The sequence below is a fragment of the Carassius auratus genome, chromosome 22 (genome assembly GCF_003368295.1).
Source record: "Carassius auratus strain Wakin chromosome 22, ASM336829v1, whole genome shotgun sequence".
NCBI lineage: Eukaryota > Metazoa > Chordata > Actinopteri > Cypriniformes > Cyprinidae > Carassius > Carassius auratus.
The window spans coordinates 28,114,732-28,139,849 of record NC_039264.1 but is presented as its reverse complement, the minus strand read 5'-3'; the positions used below and the strand labels follow the sequence as shown (position 1 = coordinate 28,139,849).

At 36.7% G+C, this 25,118-nt stretch overlaps 2 protein-coding genes and 1 pseudogene across 2 annotated transcripts; 1 reads left to right on the top strand and 2 right to left on the bottom strand.

Moving 5' to 3' along the window:
• Positions 1-1,291: 1,291 nt before the first annotated feature.
• Positions 1,292-13,267, bottom strand: LOC113040243 (inositol-pentakisphosphate 2-kinase-like). Its single transcript, XM_026198575.1, has 13 exons — positions 13,187-13,267; positions 10,111-10,170; positions 9,810-9,905; positions 9,644-9,710; positions 9,339-9,460; positions 7,453-7,542; positions 7,117-7,175; positions 6,598-6,670; positions 4,955-5,234; positions 4,570-4,705; positions 4,059-4,161; positions 3,862-3,941; positions 1,292-3,772 (listed from the first exon to the last, which is right to left on the bottom strand). The coding sequence occupies exons 1-13, from the start codon at positions 13,265-13,267 to the stop codon at positions 3,568-3,570; spliced, it is 1,452 nt and encodes a 483-aa protein (XP_026054360.1). The 3' UTR covers positions 1,292-3,567.
• Positions 13,268-14,683: 1,416 nt separating this feature from the next.
• On the bottom strand, positions 14,684-15,975 carry LOC113040245 (protein BTG1). Its single transcript, XM_026198578.1, has 3 exons — positions 15,795-15,975; positions 15,498-15,634; positions 14,684-15,235 (listed from the first exon to the last, which is right to left on the bottom strand). Exons 2-3 carry the CDS (start codon positions 15,613-15,615, stop codon positions 14,898-14,900), a joined length of 456 nt encoding a protein of 151 aa, XP_026054363.1. The 5' UTR covers positions 15,616-15,634; positions 15,795-15,975; the 3' UTR covers positions 14,684-14,897.
• A 1,820-nt stretch (positions 15,976-17,795) lies between these two features.
• Positions 17,796-24,772, top strand: LOC113040556 (uncharacterized; annotated as a pseudogene).
• Positions 24,773-25,118: the final 346 nt, after the last annotated feature.

The window sequence follows — 25,118 nt, the reverse complement described above, 5'->3', positions numbered from 1 at the left end:
AGATCTTAACATTTTTGAGTCATTTATTCCTGTAAGACATCAAAGCTCTGTGCAGACAGTCGCAGACTGTGACTTCAGTGTATTCTTGCCTTGTTATGGAGCAAATTCAGCCTACAATTACACAAATCTCTAATATGTAAATTTCTCCACATATTTTGTTCATATGTTGTTTCGTTGTTGGCCGGTGTTTTGAAACCAGGTTGCTGTGGGTCAGATGGAATCTGTCGGGATTTTGATCCCTTTAACAAACAAGTGGTTTGTTTGGCAGGAGAAGTAACCAGATGTGGTCAGCCTCCCAGGGGGACGCGGATCCGAGCTCATGATTAGAAGAAGTCCTCAACCTTTAGGGGAGGTTGCATCAGCAAAGAAAGTGAAATGGAAACTGCGGTAGGTAGCTTCTGCTGTTTTCCATCTGTTGAAGGCACATGAAACATATATTATGTCAAGTGACTACAAGTTCCTGTATCTTTCTTTGGTGACCACGACTGATACATCCAGATCACATGGTTGAGATATAGAAAGAGTCAATGGCTGTATGTTCCTCAGGATCGCCATGACCATAGTCTGGAAGATCGATGTGTCCATGGAAGGAGTGGTAAAGCCATCGCTTGAGCTCCTGCTGAAAATGCCAGACCAGGGTAAGATTAACTGCGTGATGAGTGAAAAATACAGTATGTAAGGGATAATATTGCATCAGGGTTAACCAGTTTATCCTGCTTATTAAATGGATTCAATGTCTTCAAAGGCCATTTTTACTAGACTCATAAACTAGGCATTTTTTGATTAGCATGATGCCAACAATTAGCTACGCTAAAGGAGAAACATGAAAATAGTCATGGGAATGGTTAAAATATTACGGAAGTCCTGCATGTTTTCTCCTGATCTCTAACATAAGTTATCTGAAAGTTACACTACTGAAGCATTAGGTAGCAGTTAATACAACAGTTAATATAACTTTGTTGAGATCACATGAAAATTATATCATGATCACAGCATAACTGTAGCTGTCAAGATCACGAGAAAATTAAGTCTTGATCACGAGAAAACGAATTAAAAAGAATCCCTGGCCTCATAAGACTTTGTGTTTGTAATACAAAACTGACAGAATCAATTATTTTATTATTTTACACTTGAACAATGATCTAAAATGTTTTATTTTGTTTTAGTGATAAAAAATGGTTCGGATTACTTTCAGAGCCTCCCGTGGGTTCATGGGGTGGAAGCATCAAAGGCTTGAAAAGAACTGTGTGTTCGTGAGAAGTAAAAAAATATGCCAAAATTCACACCGTGGGAGCTTCGTATCTAATCTTTTTATTCAATATAAACACCTGTACAATCACCCATTAGGAACTACATATTGATGTCACCTGTACGTGTCAATCATTTTTAAGCATGATATGCCCTCACTGTAAGGAAATATACATCATTAGACAAGAGCTAGAAAAATAAATAATTTGAATACAAAATGTTCGACAGCAAAATCCACTTTGTATTTTCAAATAGTTAACATTAGATTCCATCACAGAAATTGTGATCTTCTTTTCTTTTCTTGCTTAATAACAGAATTAATGTCCATTCCTACCTACATAGTGATTAGAGATCTTTATTTCTATAGAATAACACAATGTCCATACCTCAGACTCACAATTTCTCTGGTTCAAAAGGGGTAAGATGATGTTAAAACGAAGGCAAACACCACAATGTCTGTTGAGGAGAAACTGCACTTTTCAATCAGTTACATCATGACACATCAAAACATGTCAAACAAATGCCATCAGTTCGACAACGAAAGCGCTCACAGCGAAGGCGTATTAATACTTTTTTTTGACACCAGTTCACATTAAGACAAAGGGGAGTGTGAACACAGTTTGGCAATGTTGAATGTTCATCCATGTAAAATGCAAACACTGTTCGCCTGACTGGAACTGCATTGACGACTTTTGAGTTAAGCAAGCCGACGCAGTTTGCATCACGCTAAAAAAGGTAAACAGAAGCGTGAGCATTACTCACGCTACAGTACATTGTAACAGTAATATTCCCCATAACAGAGAAAGGCAACCTTGAGGTGCCATCTTTAGTGTTAGTTACACCATAAAATCTGCACAAACCGTCTTACTGTGGTTTTTTCAATCAAAGACGCCAAACTCGCAACTCATTTAACGTTAACTCAACACAACCATTTCTGTGGCCTATACTTCTTCTCTGAAAAAAAAAAAATCACTGTTGGAAAAACTGCTGGATCATCCTTTTTATTGTGCTAACAAAAACTGGCGTGCTGTCCATCTTTGGTCGACTTCTGAAAAATGTCTGGCCCTGCAACCAATTACAGCCATTAAAACTAAAGCCAAATGTAACCGTAGTAGTGTTCAAGCTGCTGGGGATGGATTCCTCTGGTTGTTTTCTGCTCTGAGATTTAAAAACAGATGACAACCAAGCATATCAGTGTCAAATTCAGAGACAAAGCCATCGCTGATGGACAGACAAAGACGATTTTTCATTTTACAGCAGTTTTTCTGGGGAAAACGGTGGTGTTTTATGTTTGAGATGATGGACTAACTTTAAAGTAGTAGTTCAACCAAAAATGTACACACCATCATGTCTGTACTGATGTTTTCCAAACATTTGAAGAATCGTTACGTAACTTTTGCCATAAAACAACCGTTGTGACCAAAGGCTGTAAAGCTCCAAAGTCTTCTAAAGTGATATAAATTTCAGTCGTTATTCACTTATGATTGTTCAAAATTGTTGCGTTCTTTCACAATAGCTGGTCAGAATGAACTGACGAGCTGCGTAACGATTCTATCAAATGGGTTTGCGATGACATGAAGGTTACTAACCAATGTACCTTTTTATATTATTGTGAACTACTGTTTAAAAAGACACTCTGATTTGTATATAGCGGTTACGCCAGCTGAGGGTACATTACAAAAATAAAATTTCAATAGCGAGTAATATAAGGCTTATCTTCTAATTTATAAAATCTATTTTACGGGTAGTGACGGTGTTATCGCGACCTCATTCGCTAGCATGCAACAGGTCTGCTTGTCAGTATTACTCCTGCTACTGTAGGTCAGAGGTTTGAGGAGCTCTAGGGATGAAGCCGCCCTAAAAAAACTCAAGTACTTGTCTGTTTTTGAATTCCAAACTGCCTGTACAGCGACTGCAGACACGGCCAAGCTGATGCGCGGTAAAACGTTCATTAGGGAAAATCGCTGTAAGCCACTTTTGGCACTTGGAGACCACAGTAGCGCCACTGCGTGCGAGAAACACCCAACAGCACTGCACAAAAACACACACACACACACACACACACACACCCTCAATGTCCTCACTTTTTACAGCCAATGACTGACTCATTCAGATATTCTGTGCTTTAGGAGACCAGCCCCTCAAAAAGAAAAACATCAGGTTTGCTCTGGCAACAACTGCGAACGACAACTTCACGTGGCAGAACACTTTGGGAGGGCAAACAACTAGACAGACTAGCAAACAGAAAAAAAAACTAAATTATATCACTATTTCAGATTCACTTCTAGGTATTTCCCAAGCAGCACTTGTAGAGGTTTCTCATACAGCATGGAAGAGCAACGTGCACTCCTGCCTTTCCTTATATAGGCTGGAGGGGGGCGGAGCTTGCGTGCTCCGCAGGTAGTAGTTGGCGATTTTGGTGTCCAGCTTGTACTGGTGAGGGATGCCTTCATACGGTTTGGGGTCCAGATCCAGGATGGAGACTGAATACGTGAAACGAGGCTTCTCCAAATTCAACTGGAGTCTGGAAACAAAGCAAACGAAAAGTACAATGATGGCAAATGTCAAGGAAGATAATATAATAGTGATTTTAAAGGGTGAAATCTAACTTACTCCTCGTCTTCCTCACAAGGTGCAAACGTGATCATGATTGAGCAGTCTTTGGCAGTCATTGCGACTCTATACTGATGAACCTGGAAAGTAACATCTGAGAGTTAATCTAAATAGTTTTTTGGGGAAAAAAGATTCTTAATTCCCACCAAAATACATTTAAATTTAAACTTCTCAGCCTCACATGTTCACAGCCTTACCTTCCCAACTGCATACTCTACAGAGCCGTCATCTTCAGTAGGACAGTTTTTCACAGTGTCCATGAAACTCTCATCGTAAGGCCCATCTATCTGCAGTCGGTTTCTGGAGACAAAGTGTTGATTGGATGTTAAAGTGGTTTTAGGCAAGTTTATTCATAAAGATGATATGGCTTTGCATGGAAATCAGCTATGACCACATGCTGGACCACCATGTGGCCGCGGTGCCTCATGACTCGTCTTGAACTACTTATGTTTACAAATGTGTCTTTTGCACCATCTAGTGCCTGTTCAGTCTTTCAGGGAAAGTTAGAAGTCTTATTTTATAACTGGTTAGGATTCATCAACTGTTCTGAATTTTTATTACATTCTTTCAGTACATGCAAGCACTGCATAGATCTGAAGTATTTGCCTAATATAAACTTTACTCGGCAGGAACAAAACGTTCTTTCACTGGAGTACTGATCTGATTGATTAGTAACGTAGCACTCAATATCCCCGGTTAAAAATTCACCTTTCTCTCGGGAACTCTTCTAGATACTGCTCCACGCGTTTGTACAGAGGGTAGATTCCTTCAATATCCAGGTTATCCATCATCTGGACTTGGAGGATTTTTGCAAGGACACTGTCTTTAGGGAGGCTGTGGTTACCTGTGAACACACGAAGATTAGTTCAACGTGTTCAACTGGTAACAGATTTATGAGTACCATCATTTCTATGACGCAATAATCCCTTAACGTGTCATTTGAAATGCTGTTTATTTTTGGTAAACTGTGTCAAGCCAGTTCACACACCTACGCATATATCGTGACTCATCAATGATTTCCATTGCACTTGTTTAGCAATATTTTGAAGGACATTAAACCATGTTTTCTCACAGTCACTGGTTAAATCCTCACCGTTGCGGAGCAGGTCTCTTGGGAAGGGACTGGCTTCACAGTGCGGCCTGCTCTCGGACAGGTGCACCTTCCTGGGCTCTCCCGAGCGATTCGAGTCCCCGCCGCTGAGCAGAGCGGAGCAGATCACCCGAATTAACTCATTCAGGACCACTTTGCCAGGCTGGTGGCTGTTATAGAGGCCATTACTATGAGGGAAATAAGGCCGAAGGTGTTGAATGAGATCGTTCAAGTCGGGTTGCTGCTTGGCATCATCTTTACAGCTAAATATCAACTCTCCACCCTGAAAAAAAAGATGAGAGAAACAATGAATTAAAGGGGTCATAATGATTCGATTAAAATTTTTCCTTTCTCTTTAGAGTGTTACAAGCTCTTGGTGCATAAAGAATATCTGTAAAGTTACAAAGACTACAGTCTCAAATCCAAAGAGACATTCTTTATCAAAGTTAAGACTCTGCCACGCCCCCCTTAAACGGCTCATTCAAACACGCCCCCCATATGTCAACGTCACATGTCAGTGACGCAACTCTGTTCCCCTTTCGGGCTTGAACTGAGGGTAAAACTAAGGACATTACTAACTGTCTTTACATTTATTTTAATAGTTGAAGCTCGCGATTATGGAAAGGGGCATTACATTTCTGATGAGTGCTTGCGGTGTTTGACCAATCACAATGCACTGGGTCAGCTGGCCAATCAGAGCAGACTGCGCTTGTCGGAAGAAGGGACTTTGTAGAAAACAACGCGTTTGAGAGAGGCGGGGCATAGAGAACCTACAATAATGTACAGTATTTGAAAAATAATGTGTTTTTGAACATTAAAGAATGTCAACATATTCACCAAATACACAAAATAATGATCTTTAAAAAAAAAACTGATGCCCTTTAATGCAACTTCTCTATTTATCAACTATTTCTAATGTATTAAACCAATATAAATGTAGTAGCTGGAGTGTGAATATTTTTATTTTTTTCAGATGGTTTGCTGGTCTTTGGAGGTTTAAGATAGTCTAAGATAAGATAAAAAACAGGTTAAGTTGGTGATCAGATGGTCAGCAAAGCTAGTTTCCAGGTAAAAACTAGCCAAAATCCCTCTAAAAGCAGCCTGACTGGGCTAGACCAGTAAACCAACTAAAGTAGACAAATTTTGTAAAAGTAAACTAATTTTGTTTATTAGTACTGTGATAGTAGTACTTCCAAGTTAAAGAAATGTTCTAGGATGAATAAAACATTAAGGCCCATTCGCACCAAGGATGACAAGCATAACGATAAATGTTTCTATATTTTTTCCAATTCTAGAATAGGGAAGTTCACACCACAACGATAACGTTATTGTTGGAATCACTTTCAGAACGATTTATTCCAACAAATGAATGATAAAAAAATAATAATAATTGACAGCAAATCAGAATCCACTAAACTTAAAAAAAGAAATTCAAAAATAAATAAATAAAACATATTAGGCAGCAGACGTCAAAACTGAAAAGTGTTATTGTCCATTGGTGTGGACGCTAATATAATTCGTTCACATCATCACCGTCAGTTACATTTCGAATTCTGAACATTCTGTCAACGGAAGTCTAGGGAAGATTTACAGACTTCAATCTGAAGTGTACTTATTAAATGTTAATTACAGAAATTCATATTTACCTTAAAGATTTTCAAGTTGTTTTGTGGTTCCTCTAACAGATTCTTCAATGCAACATACATTCGCTGTTTGCTCCTGGAATACAAGATATTTATGATTAAGATTTAGGTGTGTAAGATTAGTTCACTTTTGGTATTACATTTAGGGTTAGGGTTAGGGTTCATGCACTCATCTTGATTTCGACATGACAACAAAATTAGAGATTATCTGGTTCAACAAATCTAAATCTTGTTTTCTAGCATTTCTGTGACTCAAGCAGCAGTACAAAACCATCATGCAAAGATTGTAGGGCTGGTCTCACAATGGAAATGTGAGACTTTTACAAAAATGTTGATCGTGCTCCTTTTTCCAAGTAAAACATTTTTTGCTTTAACACAGGGCAGTGACGCAGCCAGCTTAGTGAATGTCTTAGCCGCAGTCAGTTAGGCTTGTTAATAATGCTGGCTAAAGGTCGTAATATCAGTGAAAGGTATAAATCCAGCTCTGATTTCCTGCTTTGAGTGACTGAAGCAGTAACTCACCCTGAGAAGAGATCCAGAGGGCAATATCTGCTCAATCGCTTCCACTTCCCATTGGCTAACTGTAAAGAACAAAACCTGTTAGTGTAAACTTTACAAACAGTGTCGCTTCATAATGAAACTTAGGGAATTAAACGGATTCTTGTATTTTCAGCAACATAAGCTCTTCTTCTGTAGCCGAGCCTCACAAAGAATTGATTATTTGATGACGTAGAGTACAAACAGATGGCAGGATGCACCATCCTTTTTTGCTGTTGTTAAAGCAGAAGTTAGCTTTAATAAATCTAGCTTCACTTCTTTAAAAAATTGGCAACGACTAGATGTTTAATTGGTACTTGCCTTGTAATGCTGATGCATGCAGAATCTGCAAACTTTGCGCTTGCATTCCTTGCTTATGTGCCTTGAAAAGGGTAGAAATCCACATTTTGGCTGGGGGAGGGGAAAGGAGATGTAAGTATTTGTATCTTTGCATCTTGAGTTACACGATGAAGTGTTGTGAGTAAGCTTTATATACAGAAGTTTAGTTGTTTTTATGAACAAGCCTTTCAGATAAGATTCACACCACCTCCCTCTGTTGTTTGACTGACCATGTGATTAAAATCCACACAAATAGATCCAACGAGTCATTCAGCTACTGTGGTCTACTTCCCCAAGAACAGATATTCATACTTACCCCTAAAAAACAGTTCTTTGTTGTGAGACTCTTGCAGTTTAACAACTGTCACTAATCCAACCCAAGAGCGTTTACACTCTTAACACCATGAAGATACAGAAAAACTTATTAACAACTGTCAGCAAGTTCAATGACCAGACGTGCTTAGACATGTGACACCAAAGACAAGGCGAGTTTCCTGGCACACTTGCGAACAGTTTCCAAAGTCAATGTTTTCTAAACGTGGGTATAACTATTCTGTCACCGTCATAATTGAGAAAAACTATGTAAACTAGGCTTCTTATAGTTTAGATGCTTTATTTACAATGAGATTTAACATACATTTTTCTTGTGACCATGGTAGCAGTTATTCATTTAATGATCAAATGATCATAAAGAAGGTTTTGTTTCTTTATATGAACCAATGGTTCCTCTGCAGTGAATGGGTGCCGTCAGAACAGGCGCTTTCGCAGTGGAGGAACCTTTTCATAGTTCCTAGAACTACTGGCGGAAGTTATGGCTTTTAGGTGTGTTTCGCACCTCATGATCTAAGAATGGTTTTAGTTCTAGGAACTCCATTTGGGGGAACTAATTTAGCTCTTATTCAGAGTAGGGTTGTGTAGGAACGACCAGTGAGGTAAGTGTACGCTGATTGGACAAACGCATATGAAATGCCAACTATCTGGCATTTTTTAAAAGCTGAGTAAAAATGTTACCGAACATGAAAAACAGTAATAACGGCATTAACCTATTTTCTCAGCCCTCGGTGATAACACTACAAGTCGTCATAGGAGATGTAGTCAGAATTTCATGGTCTTTCAATCCTGTAAACTACGCGTTTACTTAACATCCTCCTTTATCATGAAACCCATGACACACAACAAAAACAGCTCAGCGCATGGCGTCCTCCATTGGGAAGCAAAATGGTTGCTTCTGGCTAAAGTATGAGTCTTCTATTAATAGAACTCCTTTCAAAAACAATATTTTGGTGGATTCTGACAATGCTTTTTCATTGGAGGAAGCGTTATGGATTATGGGCTGGTATTTTGGCTGGAAATGACGCTCTAAAGACGTGTGTTTCTTATAAACACACCGCTTTTCACTTCACAAGATGTTAACTGATTGACTGGAGATTACTTGTGGATTACTGTGATGTATTTAATCAGCTGTTTCTGACGGCACCCATTCACTGCAGAAGATCCATTGCTGAGTGATGTAATGCTACATTTCTTTCTGATAAAGAAGCAAACTCTTCTAAATCTTGAATAGCCTGAGGGAAAAACATTTTCAGCATATTTCCAGTTTTCAGTGAACAATTCCTTTAAACCAGACATACATCCAACCATAATATATATAACTATAATATATGGTTGAGCTCAATTTTTTGCATTTAAATGAGTGGTAAATTAAGCTGATTTTTTTTGTGATAAGATTGTTGTACTCTGCCCAACCTTCCGCTCAAAACCGATGAATAAATGGTAAACATCGCAACCGCATGTGTAAATTCCCCCACCTACACGATCACAACAGAAGTGATCTGTTCAGACCACGTCAAATCGAATGTGGAGTTTACCTTAATCTCAACGCAGATTGGAGGTCTGTGGTCTCTGAGATGGTGGAGGGGAAGTTGGGTCAGGTTGGGAAGGCATAAACCACACCCACTGAACGTGTCCATGACCTTATCACAGCGCAGTTCTGTGTCAAAGAAAGATCACAATACCATTATTCCAATAAATGGTCATTACCATAATGGACCAGTACGTTTTACTTGGATTTTGCCATCAAAATACTATCATAACACTGTTGGTTTTTGGGGGGCATTACAATGTCGCTGCCATGTCATGTAATTAAAGCAAAAAAATAAATAATAATTTGTACCAGGTCGTTCCTGTTGGACCTTTAGCGACAGCTGTCTCACAAAGTCCAGCGGTAGTTTAACAACCTCCTGTGAACAGTCAAACCATTATTTTCATCTCATTATCTAGGCTCATGTTAAAGCATCACAATGTAATAAAGTACATAAAGGTCTAAAACTGTGACTTACTCCACTGTGAATGTATTTCTCCCCCAGTAAAGGCTTCATGACATATTTACTATAATCCACGATGTTGGGGATGTGTCGAAAAGCTTGTTCTGCAGTCTGGCAGGAAAGAGGTAGGAAAATGAGCTGACACTACACCGTTTATCAATGCAAAGAGACCAAGACCAAACAATTGAAGCATATTTGCATTTACACTGTTGCAGATACTCTTCACAGTGTAAGAAAAGGTAACTGGTATATAGTGCATATCGGAGAAATTTGGGAAGTAATAATGTTCGGTGGTTTGGATTTGGGGAAGTTTTACCTGTCGTGTATGTGCAGAGTCTTCGGAGGGAAACTTCAGCAGACGAAGAACTCGACAGTGCTGTAATAGGAAGTGATGCGTTTAAAAACAGAAATCACACGAGTCATTTCACAAAGACTTCGAAAACTGTATGTATCCCTGTCTTACTTGAGTTCAAAAGGGAATTCTTTTAAATGGGTTTGCCTGTGTGTACAACAAATATTACATCCACTCAGCTGTAAACTGAATGCAGATTACGTTTTCCCAGAATGCTTTTAGGCATAAATAGGTCCACAAAGGTAAAGGTGACATCATGGCAGTGTCTGGCGGTTTGTTTTATGAAATGATGCAACCGGTGGCCGCTTAAACGCAAATGCAGTTTCTAAACACACTTGCTCAATGTTTACAAAACTTACTTCTGCCTCTCAAAATGTTAAACATAAAGGGATGACGCTCAGAATTTAATGAATACACATCAAATATATAAAGAAAATACATTTTTGTACACGTTTAGAACAATCAAGGGCAATTTCTCTAAATAAAAAAAAAAAGTAATTCAAGATTGTTTTATTTTTTTAATCCGTTTTTAATATTTATCTTTCCTTTTAGCTTTCCTAAGTTTTAGTTACTTTGTTGTGTTTTTGTAAAATAGTCTACATAGTTTCTATTAATTTTGACTCCAGTTTTAGTTATTTTCGTACTTGCATTTTAATTAAAAGAAAATTACATTAGCTTAAAAAAGAAACGTAAAAGCCATGTAAAGTCAATATTGAATGCGTGTTCTGAGTTTATCACAGCACAGGAAAATGTGTAATTAACCACCCACACATATTTGTATGCTGAAAAAAATGGAAAAAAAGGCGCCATGTGAATCATTTAAGTTACTGAAATCTTTAAAAAAATAAGCACTTTTCTCTGATGGGGGCGTGTCAACTGGGGGTGCTGAAACCACGCCCATTCGTGGAAAAGCTGACGTCTCTCTCAACGGTCTTCCTTCACAGCTTATTTAAATGAGGAGACCAAGCTGTTTTTTTAATTATTGCATCCAGGTATTATGCATTTACGTGACGAAAGCTAGCTAGCAAGCTCTAGGCTGTTGTAACAAACGGCAGTAACTCAAACACACGTCTTATAGTTTTAGGGGAGGGGCCATACGACTCAGTTTCCCCATCGAGTCATGATTTTAGCCCCGCCCAAAAAAAATCCTGAACACGAAAATGGTGAAAACCTGTTAAATTCCACATTTACTACATAGCTCACAGTCTTTGTAACGTGTTTCCGCAATGCCCTTCGAACATTCATGTGTTCAAAAACAATTCTCAGAATTGATTTTACATTTTACACAAACTTTAAGTTTTCCATATATTATTATTTGAGTTAAAGTATATTTCAAATAGCAATTTTTATTATTATTATTGTTTAATAACCAATTGTTAAACAATTGTTTAATCGTAGTAATAATACATTTTATTAATTATAATAACCCAACTATAATACAAGAATGAAAACCATCCTGTCCAGACAATTATTTTTTATGATGATAAAACATTAAAAATGGTTACAATTAGACATTAGAAAATATTACTTGTATACAACTTAAATATTTTTTTCACGTTACAGTAAGGAATTTCATTATTCCAACAATAACTTTTTTTTGGGGGGGGGGGGGGTTATTTGTAATGAAAAAAAAAATGGCAAGAATTTCTTGTGAAATGCCAGCGTGCCGGTCAGTGTGCATCCGAAATGCCTTTACAAATAGTTTTATACGATACCTAACTCTTTCAGGCTGATTTGATTAAAACGATGTGGTCCAGCTCATACTCCAAGAATGTAAAACCAGACCAGGCAGAAAGACAAAAATGCACACAAGAGTGTGGGAGCATGAAAGAATGTCAGTAAACAGCATATAGAGACGGACAAGCCCTTGCAGGACTCTAAAACTGGTTGGAAAACTGCATCAAAGCGTCTCCCGTTTTCCCCCACACCCAGTTTTGACATGATGACATCAACATATCGGCCAACATTGTCAGATTCTTGTGATTGGACGCACAATTCAGTGTTGTAATCATTAAAATAAATCCAGCGTGTTTATGACTACACACGTTTTTCTGCCAGCTTGTTCTGGGTTTATTTCTCGTATGATGGTACAGACGATCCCAAATGAACTGGGAAATCAGACAAAGGTTAATCCGTTTGCATATCCTTGATCTTAACAAAACAGGACCTTGATATTGCCATCCTAGTGACAAAAGGAGCCAACTACATGATAAAACCGACTGATAAATCAATCATTTACATATAGTTTCCATGACTTAGAATACATGTGACTCCGCAACAGATTTCATTTAGAGTTTCTCAACTTTGTCCAAACACAGGAGAGTTTCAGACAAGAGTTCAAGAGCGCTCAGACCAAATTCTAACAAAGTAATACCTTAAATCAGTATGACATTGTTAAAAATTAATACGCGCAAATCTTTTTAGTCTCTAATTGTATTTTTTCCCCCAAAGAAAGGGATAAACTTCTATATTCCCATCCAGCATGGTGGTATAAAACCGGTTTAGACCAGCACTATCATTCACCCAATGAAGGGGGAACTGTTAAAGGTTTCCAATCTGAACTTTGAAGCCTGGATGAGGAAGATGTTAAGTTTATGTGATCTTCTCTCCAACAGAAACCCAATTTTAGATGCTCAGAAGAACTATCCAGAAACTAAAACATCTCCTCCGACCATCCATTCATTTAAATGGCTCTCAGCATTACATTTCCTATATATATGCCAATTAAAGAGTTTAATAAACTTTCGAGCTCATAAAGTGGGTGTGGCATGGGTAACACACACATGTAGTAACTTACATTGACTTTATCATTGAAACCTGGTTTAGCCTGCTAGGGCTATTAGCTTTAAAGTCCTTTCAATACCCTTTTAAGACAAGGAAGAGGTTTATTTCCGTCAAATGGTGGAAAATAAAGCTACCAAACTTTCTGTATAGGTCGTTTCCAGGTAGTTTGATTTGAGTTCCTGTTGACAGACTCCTATTTGATTGAGTTTAAATGAATCTTGGCTAAGCTAAAAGCTAGTAACTATTGAACACTAACCTGCAAATGAGACACGACCAGACTCTTGTTGCCCTCCCCGTGATATTTCCAGTCGTTTTCGTCCATTTTATCCATTTCCATAACCCAGAGGAACCGTGAGCTGCTGGGGGTTTTGGCGCAGGTTTGATGCTCCGGGCGAGAGGATCGGGGTCAGGCGCAAAACTTCTGGAGGATCCGCGTCTGACACACCGACGGGTGTAGCGCCGCTACCGCTTTCGCGAGGACACGCCCCCTCTGCGCTGTCATTGGCCAGAAGGCGTTGTCATTGTTAAACTCGTCCGCTGGTTGGATGTTGAAAGTGACAATCAAATGGTCGTCCTCTACTGAAGGCAGTTGACGTCATGAACACATGATTGCTGTTTTCCTTCCCTTTTTCTGTTCGCTTACACATGAGGTGCTCAGAGAAAAACAACAGAAAAACTTGAGATTTAGAAGTATAATTATATTAATCCACAAGTTATATTATATATTTAAATGTATATACAGTCTTTGGAATTACTGAAAATATGTTACATTTATTTTTATCTGAAAACTTTTCAAAATGTATATCTTTTATGAAAAATGATAGACTATTATATATTTTTTACATTTTATGTTCGCCTGTAGATTATTTGCTCAGAAAAACTTTATTTTTGTTTTCATAAGTTATAAATAGTGCAAATAAATATATATTTTTTAACCTGAATACTTTTAAAATTGTGTACCTTGTGAGGATTAGTATAATTGTTGTATATAATTTGCATTTAAAGAATTTAAGAAAATATTTTTAATAGGTTGGGATTGTAGGGTTTTTTATTGGCAAACAATAACAATAAAATTCTTAAATTAGGTAAAAATCCAAAAATAATAATAAAAAAAACAGAAAAAAAAACAAAAAAAGCCCGAAGTTTGTTGTATTTGGTCAAGACAATACATGTTTTTTAATAATTAATTGACTACTAAAGTAATACATTTATGACTATGCATGATTTCAAATGTACATGTAAGGAGACCTAGAAAATGAAATTAAAAGGACTTATAAATATTTAAATACAAACAAAATTAAACATCTCATTTAAGATCATCCATAAAAAGTACTGCCATGCAAAAAGTTATAACATTGATACATGTTTTTATTTGTTCTTATCAAATTCTTTGTTCTTGTTTTGTGTTGTTATTTTTCAGTTAATAACGTGATATTTGAAGCCTATTTCTTTGTAACTCATACTAATTTATTATTTAATGTAAATCCCATATAAATAAAACTTTAAGAAAAGTAAATTAGTTTTAATCCATTTTAAGAAAGATGCAAAATGTGTAGCTTGTCTAACTGTAGTAAAGTGCTTGCTTGTAAAGTATTAAAAATGAAGACTACACATTGTAAGTATAGAGAGTCTTATGTATGGCTTATGTTTTGATCAAATCGATGCATCAAATATACTTACATGGAATAACCACAAAAGCCCATTTATTTTTTTAAGAAATTCATAGAAAACTTTTAATAGAAATTGTAAAAAAACATATTCAACAGGACTGTACAGGGAGCTTAAAACACATTTAATCAAAATACATCTGTTTTCACCATGAGGTCAAGAAGATGAGTAAGATTTCACCGTTGATTAAAAAAAAAGAAAAACAAATCTCTTAAAAAAACAAGGTTTAAAAATAAATCGAACGTGAGCGATGCCTGATTTACTGTGCCCACGAGCAATTAATTACACAAAACCGCTCTTCAGCTGGAGCAGGTCATCATGCTGAAGGATTTGGACGGACTCGCCCGTCCGATTCTCAGTTCATCTTTGCAGCTGTCTGGCTGGTTTGTGTCCGACGGAGGCGCGGACTCGTAGAGGACACATATGGACCCGTCCTCTCCGATCCGGTAGGACACTTCGTAAGGGTCGACCCACATGGTGAGTTCGCTTGGCAGCAGTGAAAAGAGTCGCTCTTTGGCGATTCCGATCGTACAGGCGGCTTTGCCTATCAAAGGGTCCATCTTGTGGTTGATCCGGATGCACCTGTAACCTGAACCTCGGTAGGGTGCATTTGGGAACCAGTGGTGCTGATAATGATCTGCAATTTAAAATATATATATGTTAGGTTTTGGTGCAATGAAACATGGACTTGGTGTTTGCAATTATTTGGCAAAGCCTCTGGTGCTTTAAGGCAAAATATGGTTCAAGTTTCAGTGAATGGACTTTGGTACTGCAATAAACCTTCATCTGCTTTGTTCAAAACAATGGTCGGTTTTTATCATAAACCACAAAATTTTGGACCACAATGCGGTTGTAGTTACTTCTAGACAATGGAAAGATCACGTCCAATCCTTTCTTACCCCCCAAAGCCTCTTCCAGAGAGAATCTGAACTGTTGCAGCTGTTCTTCTGAAAGCAGCCGTGTTCCTCTCAATAGACGTGTCACAAAGTTAGCAGCAGTAGACACTTCGGTTTTCATCGTGAAGTTTTCGCATGAGCTGAAAGGGGAAACGCAAGGAAACCGTGAAATACAAGCAAAAGTGAAAACAAACGAGTTTTCTGAGATCAATCAGCTGAACTCAACAGGCCTAGTCTCGGTCTTTGGCACGTTCCTTTGTTCAAAACAACACGGAAAAGCGCCACATAAACGCCACTGACCTGTTCCAGTGATTCAGAGTAGGGTCACAGAGTGTTTCTACAGTGGCTGTTGAGTGCTTTTTAGCGACGCAGTGATGAAAACGAACAAATAAATCAATATTTTCGACCACGAACTTCCTCCTTCGTCGGTGGCTCGAGCTCGTACGTGCAGCTTCAGTGTTGAGCTCTGATGGTAAACACTCAGCAGCCACGCGCCTCAGCCAATCAGAGCGCTACCTCGCCGTGACGTCACCCTCCATAACATGACGGGGTATCACGCATCAAACAAAGTACAATGTAGTTGTTACATTTTATATTACTTACCTGTTTGTAGAGTATGTTGCACATAGTTTATTATATTAGCAATTTATATATGTGTATTTATTTACATTTCTTCCTGTGTGTCTCAGTAAATTGTTTCGCATTGAACAAGTTCATGCACTCGACTTGATTGTGAAGGTTTTCAGTAAAGAGATTGTATGTAATTACGGCGACATTTTTAGTGGCTCTTCAAACTCCAACAAAACTATTTAATTGTGTGTATTTAATGTTTTTATAGTCTATAACGTTGTTTTGTTGCATATCTATTGGTGCATGTAAAATATAAAAGAGTGTGTATTGTAGCTTAAGGTCAGGTTTTTAGATTTAGTACAACTATTAGTCTACGTTTTTATGCACGGTTACTAAATATAACATTACGACAATCTGATTTAGTTTTCTCATGGTTTATGTTTCTTATTAATCCACTTTTTCGCCACGGGGTAGTTATAATGTTAGTGGTACTTTTATCTTACAATTCGGACTTTGATGCTCACGATTGTGAGATTATATTATTATTACTATCTCACAATGCACTTTAAAATTATTAGTTTCTATTTTAGAAAGTCAGAATTGTGAGAGAGAAAGTGGAATTCATCCATCTATCTGTCTATCCATCCATCCATCCTTCCTTCCTTCCTTGACGGAAACAAGCGTCCACATTTTATTGTGTATGAACAAAATGCCAAAACTTTCCACACACACCTTTCATTGAGGGAAACTTGATAATATAATAACTTTTAAATCACTACTTCGAGTGTGTTTTCTAAATGAAACGCGTTTGTGTAGGACACTTGTCTCACCACCAGTTCTTCCGTAAGTGCGCTGGTCAGTAGACCAATCAGAGCGCGTTGTGACACACCAGGGCCGCTCTTCAGCCAATCAGGTGAGGCTTTACAACCGAACGAACCCTCCCCCAACACAGAATGAGAGGCAAAGATCAGAAATGTTTCCAACTTCACACAGGTTTCTTTTTATTTATTTGTTTACTATTGCGTGTTTATGTTAATGGTTTAGAGTAGCACTTTATTTGGAGGTTTTACAGTTTGGTCGTGCATGTCGAGCATCAGGTAACTGATAAATCTGAGCACATTTGTCCCATGGTAAACGCAGTATGTAATGTTTAAACGACCGTTGAATGAAGGTTAGGTATTATTTTTGACCAGTAGCACTATCATATTGTCAGCTGGGTCTTTGGTTTATACTACTGATATCATTTTATTTTTCAAATGGCACTAACTGTATTTTATACATTAAAAGCCTAGTCTGCCCAAACTTCAACAGTGTGTATGTTTGTGTATTCATGGGTTGTTGACGTAACATGGTGTGTTTATTCTGTCCCACAAGATGAAAATGAATATAATTAATATTGTTGTTATTCAGAATGCAGTGAATCGTTAAAACGTTTCATCGTAAAAAGCTGCGGCGTAATATCAAATCTTAAAGTTAAAAAAGAAAAACATACACATTTTAGTAAACATCTCTGCCATAATTGTACATAAGTGTCTATTTTAGTTTTTCTTTACTATTATTAACATATTTTTGAAAACGTAGGAACTCTCTGAAAACCATGACACCATATCCTAATATGTACAAACATGTGAACACACATACTTATTCCTTATTGTGACTATTTTCATATTAATTATCCACTGAACATTCATGCATGATGCTTCATTTATTTCCCAGAAGCACCTCGTTGACATGAACCTCCCGCCAAACAAGAGAGTGAAAGGCCATCAGGTCCCAGCTGAACCCGGCCTGTTTGACGAAGACATGGATTTCACCCAGGACCACCTGGAGCAGATTGACATCATCGCGCCCCAGGCCTTAAACGGACGTTTGCTTTCAGAGACGATGACATCAGCAGCAGCACAAACAACAGTAAAGAAGCACGAAGAAAAGATGCGTTCGGTTAGTAGGAGACACTTCGGATGCTCCTTTCACAAACACTACCCTGTCTGATTTTAGACCAACCATTTTTGTAATATTGCATAGCTCATTTCTGCATTATATGGATGGGCTACACTAGAAATTTAACAAGTTGTGTGTTATTTTGTGTCTCACACAGTGGATAGTATTAATAAAAACTAATGATTAAAATTTGATTTCTTTGCATAGTTAATTTTTGCATTGTGTGGACTCTGAATGGGTTAAACTAAAAGCTAAATTGAAGTTTAACCTGATAACTGTCACTCATGTTTTTGAAGATAGACTTGAATGTGCATGATACAAACCTAAATTTTTATATTTCATGACTGAAAATATTTTGTAACATGATTTTGATGTGCCATTTACATGGTAATGCAATGTCTGATTTTAAAATGGGTTTTAAAGGATGAATTTTGAGATTTTATGTTTTCAAGTGATATATAACTTCTGATGATTTCTAAAAAGTGATGCGAGGAAGTATTTTTTTTAAACAAAGGTAAAAGCTCCTTTTGTAATGTAGATTTCTGAGGGTGCACTCTTGTCATAAATTAATCTATTACTTTTCCTACATAATTTTTAACAAAAAATATTGGTAAAATATATATTTTGGAGTCTTAGACCTTTCCAACGATATATAGTTTGTCAAGATTAGATTAAATTTGATTGTAATATAGTATAGTCAACGTAGGCGTCCCGTATACGGGACGGGGTGACATTTAATTCTGGGTCTCTCACAGGGGAAGGACGTTCCAGTAAAGATGGAGAAGATCTGACCTGTAAGCAGTTAAGAGTCGCAGCCAGCAGACCGGAAGAAAAAGGTGCATGCACTTCATTTGATCGGTTCTTTGTAGTTTGCAGAAAAATGCTTTATTTGTGCTCATATAGATGCCTGATCATACATTTTATTCCTAAATTCCGGTCGAGGTTGGGTCGCCAAAACTGCTGTCATTTAGTTTTTGATGACTGAAGGTTTAAAAACCAGTTCTTATCACTCTGCATTTCTGTTGACTCTCAGCTGAAGGAGGAAGAGGAGGAGATCCTGATGAAGAACGGAGAGATCCGAGTCCTGCGCGGCTCCCTGAAACAACCCAGTCATTCAGGAGAAGGAGCAGCAGCGGCAGACCCAGCTGGTCCTGGAGAAGGAGAAAGCTCACGCTGGGAGCGAACGCGAGGAGCTGCTGTCCAGGAAGGTACAGAGAGCTCCACAGAGCCACTGAAACATTGACGACATCCAGCTAAAGGCTTGTTTCGCTGCAGGTGCAGTCGCTACAGCCAGAGTTGAATGGTAATGAGAGAAAACAGTAATGAGAGACGGTTGTTCTGTGGTCTGCACTGTCTGCTACAACATTGTGTTCATTTATGCGTGTCTTTTTGCTCATATTAGTACGTCTCTTTGCACACACTCCACTCCACATGATGCACATCATCTTACATTGGACTTTTTTGTTATTTTTGCTCTATTAAATTTAATTAAATTGTACTAAATATTTAAATCATATTATCAATAATAATATAAATAATAATAATTATTATTATTATTATAAAGAATAATTAATAGTAATACTTCATTATTTTAATAACAACATAAATATTTATGGTGATAATACTACAGATTGTAAAAATATGAATTATATATATATAAAGTAGTAGAAACACTTTATTATTGTTTTTATTTAAATAATAATAATCTTATTTAATAATAATAACAATGTTATTAGTAATATTAATAGTGATAATAATGATTATATTATTTCATTATAAAAATAAGAAATTCTTATTGTTATTGTACTGTTATTATTTGTATATATGTAATGTCTTATTATTATTAATATTATAAAATAAGTAATAGTTTTTATTGTTTAAAAATTATTTGTATTATTATTTAATACTTGTTTATTAAATTATTATTACATTATTCTAATTATTTACTATGAATGAAAAGTAACACTATATCATTTTTAATAACATTAATATTAATAATAGTAGTAATGATAATAATTCTTATTGTATTTACTAAAATTATTATAAATATTAAATAAGTAAACACCATACTTTTTAATATAATATAAATAAATGTACATTTTTATTGTTGTTTTTTGTTATTGTTAAACAGTGTAATATTGAAGTATTACTATTTTTTTATATTAATAATATTAAGGAGTGTTATTAAAAGTAAAGGTATTACTGTTGGATTTTTATATGATTCATATTATATTTAATATTATATATTAATAAAAAAAAAAAAAAAACATTTATTGGCAGTAAAATGTTACCTAAAATCTGATCTAGACAAATATGAGTTTATTTTACGTGGTGTTGTTTGTTGTGTTAACACAGTGTTCACTCTCCTGCGAGTCAAGCGTTCATGACTAAAGGAAACTTCTCAGCCGAATTCTCCAAGAAAACATCTCCTGTCAAAAACGGCCATTTACCAGAGGGCAGGATTTATTTTTTTATGCTGAAACATAAGAAAAAACAAACTAGGAAAACAAACACAAAGGGCAAATGCAAAAAGCAGAGACATGCACATTTCCTGTCTGCTGATGTATTTCCATTCTCATTTGACCCTTAATATCATCTGTCAGATGGTAAACCAGCTCGGTCCAAACGTTCCCTCGCACGATTGGACTGAACCCTGGGCGCCGGTCACCAACAGGAAGTGAACCGCTGATCAGATGTCTTCTTGTTTCTGTTATCTCAGTGTGTTGCAGTGAGGCTGTGTGTGTTACTGAAGCTGCTGCCGAGTGCTCTGTGTCTGTGTCTCCTGCTGTCCATCAGTCCTGTAAACCACAGGAGCATCCAAATTAAACATATCACGCCTCTGAGTGTCCAGAAAACACGAGAAACCTACTATAAACATCAATTTCCATTACATACAGCTGTTTATTTTGGGAAATCGTCAGCCCACTTTTACAACATTCATCATACAATGCTGTAAGGACGGAAATTTCCATTGCATCATTTGTTTGGGGGGTATTTTCCAGTGGAAGGTTTGAACTATGTCAACTTCTTAAACGCTGATCAAATATACTTTTAAGTCACATGAGCAGAGATTGCTATGGTTCATTAACAAAGCCATACAGAACACTTTGTTTTTTACCAAAGAATATATTTTTAAAGACTTTACATCATGACATTTGCAGATTTTTATATAACTATTAACATATTATTGTTATTAACATTATTTTATTATTAAAGTTGTATTTGAAGGATGTACTAATTAAATTAAATAGGACAGAATACTGTACTGATAACAATAACTAGTATTATTATTGCTAGTAGTGTTCATAGCAGTCATTTTTACATAATATTTGCTTTATGCATTTTTAAACATTAAAATATTATTTGTTGTATTTCATTTATTATTAAACTAAATATAGAACATTGTTAACAGTAATTCGTATTAATGATAGTATTTTATATAATATTAACTTTTTCATTTTTAAAATATTATGATTTGTTGTTTTATTATCAAATTAAATATAGAATATTGTATTATTAATAATAATAAAAACCATTATTAGAATGTATATTATTGATCTTTTTACATCATGTCCTTGCTTTTATTAAAACATTTTGTTAGTGAAATTAATTTTATTAAGTTAATTGTAGATTATTGTATTAATTACAATAACTATTATTATTATTATTGCTAGTAGTACTAGTATTCATTTTTACATCATGCAATTGAAATAATACTTTTGAATTTATTAAAGTATAATTTGTTATTTTATTATTTATTACATTAAATATTATTTAAAAAAGTACTAATACTTATAATAAATTATTCATTTCTGAAAGTAAAAAAAAAAAAAAAACAATAGGAAGGTAATAGAGGGGGAAAAATCTTAAATTGGCAGATTTTCAGGGCTAGAAAACCTGTGGCAATTTTTATAGTGTCTTTAAATATCAGCTTGAAAAAAAGTTAATTTCTTTCTTCTTCCCTCTTTCTTTCGGGGATCTTTGGCAACTTCCAGCTCGTCCTCCACAGAATTCAGATGGCTTCACCATCAAGATTGCTTCAAGCTTCGAGTCTGGCTGCGTCTGCTCTGACCGCATTAGCTCTCCATCAACCCCATAGTGTCCCACACAACCCAAATGCTGCTCTCCAAACCTCCCAGCGCTCCTGTCCGGCCGCTGTGCACTTCCTGCCCCTGCTCAGCTTCCACATCCGCACACCCTCAGTCGCTGGAGAGCTCAGGGAAAGACCTCGCTCCACGGCAGCTCACTGTCGGGATGGTCTGGCTCCAGTCTGGAGGAGTCTCTCAGCAGACATCAAAGCGCTCTGTCATATGGTGTGCTACAGCAGCGAGGCTCTGAAAGGGGTTTTGTGTCATCAGGAGGACATCTCCTCAGTGCCTCTGAACACTTGAACGGGGAGACGCAGACACAGCTGCCTCTTCTCAGGAGGATCCTACAGCTGGCAGATCCGGCCTTCACTACCGCCGCTGGCCAGAGGCGGGCGCTAGAGAGCGCTTGTTTGAAAACGCTTAGTTCGCTAGTCGAGAGAGCACAGGACAACCAGCTCTTGAGGTTAAGGATCATCCATATACTGTCATACTTTTTGTTCACACTTTGAATTAGATTTTATTTTTCTGTTTTCTGTTTGAATTATAATTTAGTTAAAGTTTTAGTAATATTGTTGTTGTTTTATATGAGTTATTTTTTCTTTATAGTTTTTCTTTTTTATTATTATTGTTATATTTTACTACTTATTAGTTTTAGTTCATTGCGTGTTTGGACTCCCTAAAATTAAACTAAACCAAAATGAGGAATATTGGTTAAGTGCCGATTGTGATCTAAAATATTCAATGAGAAATCATGTATAATAGATGTTATCTCAATTCTTTGGTTTTGGATTGAATTGGCTAGTACAACCCAGCGTTCTCAACATCTGTCGATTTTAATTATGACTAACAAAATTTGTACTATCTTGATTATTTGCTTAGACTGCGTAATATAAGACATAATACAATTAAATGTAAATGGATTACTTTTTTATGCAGTAAATTAATTCTGCCATGTAGTGAGGTCGTGTGACTAATGTAGCATCCCACTCTTTGATACTATATACTGTATTCATGTTGCATACTGTATTCTGTTTCTCATGATACTTTGAAAAACAGACGGAAGAACAACAGTTTTAGTCTTCTGAGGAACACATCCGTCAGCTGCATACGTCGTTGAGGCTGCCTTGTTTCCGAAAAGTAAATATTATATTCCAAAGAAAGAAAGAAATCAGTCATTTACACCTCCAATAATAACAGTTAATTTTAGAATGATTACTTCAGAAATTAGACGTCCTCAATGCTGTGTGAGACCAGCAGATGTGACCTCTGGAGGGGCAGCTAGTACATGTAGTATTTTGTGCAGTAGTCAGTATTTCATTTCAAACAAAGACTTTATTTATTTTTAAATATTATTTTAGTAAATAGTAATGATGATCAAACTAATTAAACTGCCGTCTCATTTCTCAAATGTAGACTCCAGGTGGTGATGTCAAGTGTTGTCTGACTCTAGTCCTACAGTATTGTCCATCTGTCTGTGAGATTTCTGTCATTTATCGTCTTTAATGAAGGGTTGGCCACTTAACTCTACTTGCATGAATGTAAGTGTCTTTTAGTGTCTTGTATTGGCATGATTTAACATGATTATCCTTCCTCTTCTCTTACATCGATGTCCTTTTCTCAAAATCACCTCTAGACCATATAAATCTGCTTCTGAGGATGTGTGGACTCGCTTAGTACTAGAGGTCATTATCTTGTATTATTTCATTTGCAATGCATTACTTGAATAGAAGTGGTATTAAAAGTCTAATTCCTTTGTCAACAGGTCATCCGGTTAATAACCACACTGTTCACATGGAGAACAGAAACAAGGGCGGCTTTGTGTGAGTCATCCTGTCGGTGTATTACTGAGAAGTGTAGAAGTGTATTAACACCTTTTCCCTTGAAAAAATCAGTTTGTTTTGAAGTAAAACCACCAAAAACATTTTCAGAACAATTGCTTTTGAATTCTCTGGGACTGACCACACAACACATGTTCTCGTCCTCAGGTGGTGTGGACAGTTGTGGTTTTACACAGACAATGGCTGAAAACAAAAGGCAGAGGAAGTCAGACAGTGGGTTATCAGAGCTGGACGGGTCCTGGATTGCAGGTACTGTGAGAAGCTCTGATGTTACTGCACTGGCTACTGTTGAAGGACTCGTCTATTTCCGAACACTGTCTAGACGTCCTGCACATATACGATCAGGTTATTCCCACCATTAGAGACACGTTCTGTCTGGTCCCAGATCTGTCTGAGAGCGAAGGTGGGTTTGTGTCTCTACATTCAATTATAGTAATTGATGCTAACGTCATTTTGATTAGCTTGAACATTTGTTATTGCACATTTAACATCCTGTATATGAAACATTTATCTTGAAATAAGTCCATTGTAGTGCATCAAACTGCATTACATCATGGTAGAACTGGCTCTGGAGGAGATCTGCTGATTTGAAACAAAGTACGTTGAAGACATGGATAAGGAAATGGGGTCATAATGATCGAACACAAAGTCAGTTTTCCCCTCAGAAACATTATGTTCGTCTTATCTACTCAGATTTTTGTTGTTCTTTTAAAAACTGAGACCAATGATCCAAATTAAAGAATTAATTCTATATCACCTGTAGAATTTTCATTATTTTTGTATTATTGAATATAGACTTCCATAGAAAAACTATAGACTTCCATAGAAAAGTATTCAGTGTTTGCAAGTGGAAGGAATTAAATCGGACTTAATGTGGGTACGGGAGTCCCCCAAGGATCTGTATTGGGGCCATTATTATTTAATATATATATAGTCTAGAAGTTAATATTGAAAATGCAAGGTTCCACTTTTATGTAGACGACTGTCATCTGTTGTTCTGCTCTGACACAACAAGTTCTGGATGAATAAATGTAATGTAAATGTAAATAGCAGGATTCAGCCATTTCCAAATATTTAACAGCCACGGCATTAATCAATCCCCTGAAATGGAAACTTAGTCCCTTTCAAGGTTTCGGCTGAAGCCGGTCCTACATTCAAGTCCGTATTATCACTCCACAGACTCGTTT